Source organism: Diplotaxodon limnothrissa, linkage group LG22, assembly GCF_057381915.1.
Source record: "Diplotaxodon limnothrissa isolate DT_005_m linkage group LG22, D_limnothrissa_male_GT1.1, whole genome shotgun sequence".
In the NCBI taxonomy this organism is placed as follows: domain Eukaryota; kingdom Metazoa; phylum Chordata; class Actinopteri; order Cichliformes; family Cichlidae; genus Diplotaxodon; species Diplotaxodon limnothrissa.
The window spans coordinates 6026077-6035489 of NC_140616.1; the positions used below are offsets into that span (position 1 = coordinate 6026077).

A 9413-nucleotide genomic window follows, 5' to 3' on the forward strand; every position below is an offset into this window, starting at 1 on the left:
TCATCCTCACTTAACTAGGAACTAGAAAATAACAAAAATATCATCTTAGAACAATTAAGATAAGATTATTATTATTATTATGATAAGGGCAGGTTTAGGATCCATAATTGATAACAGTATAACACACTGCTTTATACTGAAGCTACAACTTTATGCTGTTCGGTGAATTTGACCACATGTCCACTCTGTTTCTTTTTGCTCTCTGCTGTCTTCATCCTGCTCTCTCAAAAGTTAAATGTTACAGTGAATAAAGGACATAAACTCATCCATATAAGTTTATAGTAATATTCAAACTGAATACAGACTGATGCTGGACACTGACAGGTAACATTTTGACCTGCTGTCACTTGGATCTGAAGCCCAATTCATCCAGAATTGGAACAGAAATCTTTAACAAACTAAAATTATAAAGTACATCATCTCCTTGGCTGAAAGTAGTGATGCACCCACCTTTACATACTCAGTAATTCAATATTTGTGGTGTCAGGTTGGAACATGACTCGTATTCACAAAGTTTCTGTTCACTCATGTTATTATACTCTCCTCTCCACACTCTGAATAATCGACATTATGCACGACCACAATGTAAAACTTTTATTTAGATGTTCAAGTGTAGAAACAGTGCAGTAGTCTAACAACACAAAGACTCTTTCCCCTGATTCTGTAGATCAAAACACAGCTGACCTGAAACATCCAACATAAAACAATCTTTACAATAAATCCCACATGAGGCACGCACACACACACACACACACACACACACACACACACACACACACACACTGTAAACCTGATTTTTGGCAGCTGCATTGACCATCTAACAGAACAAACAGTAATAAAATATACACATACATTTCTGTGTAGTATATATGATACAGTTACCATTAAAGTCATGACTGTTCATCACTGTCACATGTAACAGGGTTTGAACAAAACATAGAAATGGCAATAATAGAGTACAGCTTTTCTTTGCAATACCTTATTTATAGCTTTCATCAGCGTATTCATATTTTTATTAAAGATGAAACAAATTATTTATGACAACTTTTATGAATTTTAAACTCAGTATTTCAAGACACCTCATGTTGTTGCTCATAAAAAAAACTGTGATTGTAAAGTGACTGTAAATGAACTGATCTGCAGTTAGTTCAAAGCACAGCAAATCACAGAACTATTATTTTCAACTTATTGACCTTAGATCACGATGCCTGCAAAGGTGCAGTGGTTAGCATTCTGACCTTGTCAGTAAAAGGTTGATGGTTCAATTCCAGCTGAAAACACAAATACCGTTTGAGGTTGTGTCAGAAAAGTCATCCAGAGTTAAACTAAAATCAAACAGGCAGAACTAACTGCTGTAGCAAAGCAGCATTAAAACTGCATAATGTTAATACACACTCAGACCCAACACTGAGGAAAATAAACACATAATTCCTACAGATGTCGTTTTTCTTCTTCAGGACCATCTTTACTTATTATTGCATAAAAGAGACCTGCAGTATAAAATTATACTTAAAAAATGTAAATAGTTTGTAATGTTTTTTTCAGTGTTTTTATTTATGTAGTTTTATTTTTATGTGTTTATGTTATTGTTATGGTCTAATTATTGTTAATATTATTATAATTGTTGTTGTTATTAATGAATTAATTATTTTATTTTTTCATTTTTATTCTGTTCTTAATGTTAAGCACTTTGGTCAGGACTTGCTGTTGTAAAGCACTTTATAAAGTTAGTTTGGCTAAAAAGTATTTTTTCTCACAGAAAATAGTGATTCTCTTTTTTTCCTGTGACATAAAAGTAAAAATTTGGTTCCTTCGTGTATGTTTCAGTCACAAATTGTAAATGGACTGATTCTTATATAGCACTTTTCTCCTCTCCCGGAGTACTCAAAGCGCTCTATACAACAAGCCACATTCACCCAATCACACCCATTCTCACAAGCACTTTATCTGTACTTAGTGCTTTTCTAACTACAGTCACACACATTCACACTCCGATGGATGCATCAGAGAGCAACTTGGGGTTAGTATCTTGCCCAAGGATACTTGGCATGCAGACTGGAAGAGCCTGGGATCGAATCACCAACCTTCCGATCAGTAGGTGACCTGCTTTACCTCCTGAGCTACAGCCACCCCGTGCCCCAGGGCGGTTGTGTCAGGACAGTTGTGTCCTGGCTGGAATAAAAAATGTCCATTACAGTAGAAATGTTTTCTCAGGAGTTCAGTGATGCAGAATCCTCATCAAGTGAAGTTAGTCCAAGTGTTCAAAGTGTCTCCTGTTCAAAGAAAGATTCAGCTTTCATTAATGAGGAGTGAATGAAAAATTCTTCATGCATCAGCAAATGCAGTCAGTGTGAAAAATTCAGGGTTTCTTTAAATGCATTCAGGACAACACAAAGATGACTGTATGTGGTACATGTGATGTGTTCAGAGACGTCACTTACCTTTGTTCCAGATTTCACTCTTTGTCAGAATTACTCTAAAGAAAAAAACATTCAGGTCAAAAGCTCATCATGATAGAAGAGCTGTCACACACACTGGGCCACGACCATCTCCACACAAACTTTCCTCGTCTATCATGTCACTAGTGATACAGTTTAACTAGTTACTTGTTCCTCAGTAAAAATCTGTTAGATGGCCTCGTTATTCATCATATATGAGGTTTTAGTGGAAGCGACTGGTTCTTACCCAGATAAGAAAGAGCATAAAAATGTCTAGTTTGTTATATCTAGATCTTTGCGAGTGGTTGCCATGTTCAGCATGTATGTTGCTCCCTCTGAGGATGTTGTTTTGTTTAGATAAGAGCATTTAAAATCCAAAAACAATCGACTGTAGGAGAAGAAACGTGTGATATGATGGTGATGGAATCTACAGCTGGTGAGTCAGACCAGCTGAACAGTTCAGAAATGTTTTTAATAATTCGAAATGCATCAAAGTATAAAAATCCATGAGTAAAAACATGCAGTACCACACAAAGATTAAGACTGTGTGTCACATAGAGCCTGTACGTACTTGTCATCAGCTCAGTTTTGATGGTTATGTCTGAAGAAGGTTTTGAATCTGAGGAGGAAAAACACAAAATGATTAACAAAATGATTATGTTCAACTAAAAAATAAAATGATCTGTTGATGTTGATGATAGTGTTAAATACAAACAGCATGAACACAAACGCAGGCACGAGGAGAAAGTTTTCTCAGTTGCAGGAGTGTTTATCGTTCTGTTTCTGTCACTTGAATATTTAACTTTTTAAAATATGTGAGCACTGTTTCATTGTGTAGGTCAGAAAATTTTGCAGTGCTTATAAAACATATTTATGTGAGCACTACAGAAATCTCAGTTAGTGAACATGGAGAAAAGTTTATTGGGCAACATCCAGGCCATGGAAGAAGAAGAAGAATGAGGATGTGTGGTGGTGAAAAATGACAGAGAGCAGAATAAATGAAGATCCTGAGGAGTTCAGGGAAACGTTGAAGCTAAGAGACGGATGAGCATTTGTGGCCAAACAGATTAAAGTAACAGGACCTGCAGTGATTCACAGATTTAGTTTGTTACTGTAAAATATTACTGAACATACTGAACAGAGACAGGGCCGTCTATGTTTCCAAGGTACCTGTTTTTAGTACTGATGCTTTAATTGCTTTGTTCTGTTTAGTGCTGTGTAACTATAAACTATTATAACTGACTATATGAACACATGGTTTGAATATCTAACCTTCTACTTTCATATTTAGAAAATGTAAAAATAAAGCCACTACATTACAATTTTTATGAGGATACAAAAAAATCCTCCAATCCAAGCACAGACACACCTGAAGGGCTCCTTTCAGCATCATCTTCAGGTGAAGTCTTCATGTCTACAAAAATCAGACCAGACAGACAAAATCAAAACATAAAAACTTCAGCAACCGGCTGAGCTGCTCTGTGGTGATGCTGTTGTTAATTTCCAACATCTGCCTTGTTTCCATGCATTTAATTTTAGTCTCTAATTCACATTCAGTGAAACAGATTTTTATGTGAACAGATTTTAGCTCAAAATGTCTACATGGGAATTTTACTTACAAGGTTTAGAAGGTTTAGCTGTAAATAAAAGAAAGAATCACATGTCAGTGATCATAGCTGTAAATACAGGAACACTGATCCCTACACCACTAACTCAAACTGGATTACAAAGCTCTCCATGTTACTTTACCTTTTACTTTATTTACTAATGGCTCCTTCTCACTGTGATAATACTGTTACAGTCTCATCACTCTGGGGCTTTAAACATCATTGCTGTACCAGGACCTGAAGCTTGTCTTAATGTGCAACCTGGAAAAACACTAAAAATACTGAATTCATCACTTTGGTTCACTCACCAGTTTTCTTTTTGTAAATAATGAATCCGATTAGTGCAACACCAGCAAGAACAAGAGCAGCAGTGACTATGGGTACGCTGATGGGGACGGCAGTGGGGCTGGAGCTGGGGCCGATCGTGATGTTGGGCACTTCTGTCGCGGCTAAAAACAAACAAACGAAAAAACAAAGAAGAAGAGCAGCAAACAACTGATTTATTAATTTTAAATATTGTTTTGCAAAAAAAAACCACTAAAATTTTTGTTCAATGATTAACAAAAAATGTTGAATGAAAATAAAGAGAAAGACAAAACTGAAATTTGTGTCCTTAATGTCTTTAACTTCTTTGACTTATACTAATACTAAACTAATATTATATTAAATCCAAACATTTAAAGTGTCAGTGCTACAACTGCAAACCATGATTGATTAGTTTATTATAAATAAAAATTATTTGTGTTTGTGGGTTTTTTTCTGTTTTAGACTGTTTATATATCATGAGTTCATACAGGAGGTCCATTGTGGGCTATAAAATGAGTCAAATTAGATTTTGAAAATAAAGTCAATATTTTATGACACCCATCAGCTCAAACACAAAACAATACAAACAACACATCTTCATCATTTCTGATAATTTTCTTACCTTCATTTGTCCTGATGGCTGTTTTATCCAGTGTGGTGGTGACGTTTTCATTTATACCAGAGAACTGAAACACACAGTCGTACCTCCTCCAGTCTTCAGCTGGAACAGATCTCAGATCCAGGTTAACACTCATCTGGAAGGTCCCATCATTGTTGGTGAGGATCTCTCCTATCTCCACACCCTCATGAGTCTCCTCTCCATCTTTCCTCCAGATCATCTCGGCTCTGTCAGGATAGAAACCTGTAGCGTGGCAGCTGATGGCAGAGGAGGAAGACTTCTGGAGGAGAGACACTGAGGGAAGAACTGGAGAGTAAAGCGACACACAGGTCACTGTTTCTGTATTAACAGCATGCTAACACATATTAATGTACATATAGTACCATGTGAAGGATATTACAGAGTCAAATAAAGACTCTGTAATATAAAAATAAAGAAATAAGAAAAATATTTGAAGGGAGGGGGAAACACATTGTAAAAGGCTGAAGTGATGGTTTTGAAATTTAACGGATAAATTACATTTTGATTATTGTTTAAAAAAACACATGAGATTAGCAGACAGAGAGGAAGAGAGAAAATACACTGAACTTAACTGTGTTGGTCATAAAATAGTTGTATTACTTAATAAAAATGAGGTAAATTATCACACTAAGTCTGGTCATGTGATACCTGTTCTCAGTAAAGAGCTCCTCCCATAGTTCAGATACTTCTTCAGCCACTCAGGACAAATCTGAGTGTAATAGTTCTTCACACTGGTTATAAAAGCCTTGTTACTGTCCCACTTGTGTTTGGTCACCACAGCCTGTTGTTTAGGAGCGACCCACGTCTCTGTCTGCAGGTCAAATATTATGAAGTCTTCTCCATCATAACCAAACTGCTCATATCCGTCCACCTCATTCGTCTCATCGTCCCATTCACAGCCGTACATCCGCTGGACAATGTGAACACCTGAAAGAAGAACAGAGAAGAAGACGACAGTGAACCAGAGTGAGGTCCAACATATAAACACAGAGACACAAGTCAACAGAGACTAAAACACCTGACCTGATTCAACACAGCTTCCACAGAAGGAGGGTTTCAGGACAGAGAAGCCTGTTCAGCAGTGAGTTGCTACAACTGGTTTCAATAAACATAATAATAAATATCCTTAAAGACAAGTTATGTAAGATGTGAGCTCAGTACAAATACTGTTTTCAAAATGTTAAATGAAAGAGAGAAAAACGTCATTTGACTTCACAATTCTTCATTTCTTCTTCCTCTTTCGGTCACTCTCTTTAAGGGTCGCCACAGCAGATCCTCCTTCTCTACATCCATGAACTTCCTCCAAGGTCTTTCTCTTCTCAGCTCCACATTCAACATCCAAACCATCTCAGTCTTGCCACTTGGTCACTCCCAATAAAATCATCCTCAGCTCTGTTACCTCCAACTCGGTGCCTTCATCTCCACACCATGCATCGCAGCAGGTCTCAAAACCCTCTTGTAAACCTTCCCTTTCACTCTTGCTTGTACCACAGATCACACCCTGCACTTCTGTTGTGCTCTGCCTGCTACTTTGGATGGTTGACCCAGGCATTTAAATTAATAATCATCACTATTTCTGCTTCTTGCATCCTCTCTGTAACACTGTTACACTGTCATTCACACACATGCACTCTGTGTTGCTTCTACTGATTTCTCATTTCTCTTCTCACCAGTGTATAACCCCACCCCTTCCACCTGCTCCCTGCTCTCACTAGAGATCACAACACCTTCTGGAAACATCAAAGTCCATGGAGACTTCAGTCTGACCTCATCTGTTAACCTGTCCATCCCCACTACAAACATGAGGGGGCTCAGAGCAGATCCATGATGTAATCCCACCCCCACCTTGAACCCAACTGTCACTCCAACCACACACACCACTGTCCAGATACATGTCCTGTGCCACCCTCACATAGTTCTCTGCCATCCCTCAGTTTCTCATGCAGCACCACAGTTCATCTTTTGGCATCTTATCATATGCTTTCTTTGCAACACCTTCTCTAAACTTTTCCATCAGCACTGAAAGAAACATCACATCTGTGATGCTCTTTCTCAGCATGAAGCCATACTGCCGCTTCCCCATTCCCCAGACGTTAAGCAGTCTGGTTAAAAAGTCCACTGCTGTCTCTCCTAAACATCCCCATAACTCCACAGGTATGATCTGGACAAACTGCCTTTTCACTCTTCATCGTCTTACAGCTGCCCTCACGTCTTCTTTACTCATCCCCTGCACTTCCTGATTCACTAGCTGCCCTCCATCTGCCCTTTACATTCATCGTGAGTCATCCTGTATTTAAATCTTTAATCTGAATGAAGTATTTTTAAAGTGTATGTATGCAAATCTGTTTATGACTAAAATTAATGCTGAAAACATTAACAGCAAATATCAGTAAAAAAAACAATAAAACATGAACAAACCTCCAGTTTGGTTGAAGCGCTGCTTTGCGATTTCAATGTTGGCTTTGAACACCTGCTGGGCACTTACAAAGCCCCCAGTCTCTCTCTCCCAGTACTGCTCATCTATATTTCTGTTCATCCAGTCCTGTTTGGGCACAGCTTTCATGGTGTTGCTGTCAAACTGAACCATCTGAACTTCATCAACCATCCCAACAACCACGAACTCTGGGAAGTTTGGGACTTGAGAGGAAGCAGTGTAGAAATACTTCAGAGAGTGCTTCACTGTAAGAAATGTTTAATGTTGTGAGACACGGCTTTAAAAATCACAGTATTTTCAAAATTTAAAACAATATAGTGTCTCCTCTATAAATACAAAAATAGATTTATGAATCAATGTTTTATCTTTTCTGATCATCTTATATTAGAAACCTTTACAATTCGTTTTGTAAAAACTGGTGTTTGTAGGTCATTTTGATTTAATTATATTTTCATTTTGCATCAGTAATGATTTACAGTCCTTATTATGGCATTAACCTGACCATAGGCTGCCAATGAATTCATGTTTTAGTATTGTGCAGATTACAACTGTTTCTTTCCCTTTTTGCTAATATTACACTCCTATACCTTACACCATAAAACATTATGAGCAGCTTAAATTTTTCTTCTTCTACAATTGGAAATTTAATTTCAACAAAAATAATTTGTAAACCAACACTCATTTAGGTTTTGATGTTTGTAGCTGTTTGTAGGCTTTCTGCAAACAGCTACAAACACCAGGGACCCAAACCAGCCCTCTCACGGCCTGTTTTCCCTCCAACATCTGGAAAGAGGTGACGGAGCATCAGCTGTAGAACCAGCAGGATGCTGGAAGGCTTCTTTGCACAAACTGTGGGACTGATAAATGTACTTTGGCCCCTCCCTTTACAATCCATAAACACACACTTAATCTGATCTAATTTAATACTCTCTGTGAGAGGACTGCTGCTAGCTGAATCAATCTGATTATTTACACTGGAGTTTGCTCAGTGTCTCTGCAGGCTGCTGCGTCATTGCTATTTATCCTTATTTTAGATTTGTTATCGCTGTATTTTATTTGTTTTACTGATCATTGTACTGTAGATGCTGGCGAGAAGCAACATCTTGTTGAAGCCTGTGTATTTCTGTTAAAAAAAAACAACAACAACCCTGCGAAATAAAAATAAACCTTGACTCTTGAATATATGCAAGCCGAGTCTGTTTACAGTAACACCTGAGCCACCTGAGAGCAACACTATCTCTAAAGAACAGTTTCATTTTATGAAGCTTACCTGCAGACACAGACGCTGTCCAGTAAAGAAGCAGCATCATAAACGTCCTCATTTTCAATTCAATACTTGCAGTATAAGAAGAAAAAAATTAATACAACCGTTTATTGTTTGAATTTTGCCACAAAATGAAACTACAGCCTCTGAGTCCGCACGCGCAGTGACTCCTCTCTGACCAATAGGAATTCAAAGCTGGATGCGCCTCACCAGTAACCAGGCAAAATGAGAGAACCGAGGTTTATTTATTTACTAATTTATTTTGGAAAGTGAAAGGCTTCAGGCAGAAACAAAGAGCTAGTAGCGCCTAATCTGTGATTTTGATCAGAGACCTAAAGTGACGTAGGGATTAAAGACACATACAAATCATGTATATTTGTGTCACAGCTGTTATCACATATTTTCTGGAGTTATTTGTACTTAATCATATTCTTACTAATGCCATTTTAAAAGTAGTTATGCTCATGTTTACACAACTATGCAATTAACCTTGAGTTCCCAGAGTAATCCAGATACAATTATTCATCCACCCACAAATTTATCTTGCAACCTATTCCACCTGATTTGGGACAAGAGATAAGGTACACTCTAACAGGTCTCGCCCAGAGAGAGAGAGAAAGAGCAAACCATACACTCTCACATCCACACCTATGCTTCATTTAATCACCAGTTAACCTAAAATGCGCGTTTTTGGGGTCAAGTCAAAGTGAAAGAAGTGTAAAAG

General features: G+C 37.7%; 1 protein-coding gene across 1 annotated transcript; it reads right to left on the bottom strand.

Annotated features, from left to right (window-relative positions):
• Nucleotides 1-1852: 1852 nt before the first annotated feature.
• LOC146609275 (class I histocompatibility antigen, F10 alpha chain-like) lies at nucleotides 1853-8747 on the bottom strand. The gene is made up of 10 exons (XM_085346298.1): nucleotides 8696-8747; nucleotides 7410-7670; nucleotides 5640-5918; nucleotides 4974-5276; nucleotides 4354-4494; nucleotides 4058-4075; nucleotides 3808-3852; nucleotides 3010-3057; nucleotides 2442-2476; nucleotides 1853-2273 (listed from the first exon to the last, which is right to left on the bottom strand). The coding sequence occupies exons 1-9, from the start codon at nucleotides 8745-8747 to the stop codon at nucleotides 2472-2474; spliced, it is 1152 nt and encodes a 383-aa protein (XP_085202424.1). The 3' UTR covers nucleotides 1853-2273; nucleotides 2442-2471.
• Nucleotides 8748-9413: the final 666 nt, after the last annotated feature.

Coding starts and splice junctions, on each gene's coding strand:
- LOC146609275 (XM_085346298.1), bottom strand. CDS start 8,747: ATGAGGACGTTTATGATGCTGCTTCTTTACTGGACAGCGTCTGTGTCT. Junction 7,671..8,695: donor GACAGCGTCTGTGTCTGCAG/GTAAGCTTCATA, acceptor CATTTCTTACAG/TGAAGCACTCTCTGAAGTAT. Junction 3,058..3,807: donor TGCTGAAAGGAGCCCTTCAG/GTGTGTCTGTGC, acceptor TTTCCTCCTCAG/ATTCAAAACCTTCTTCAGAC.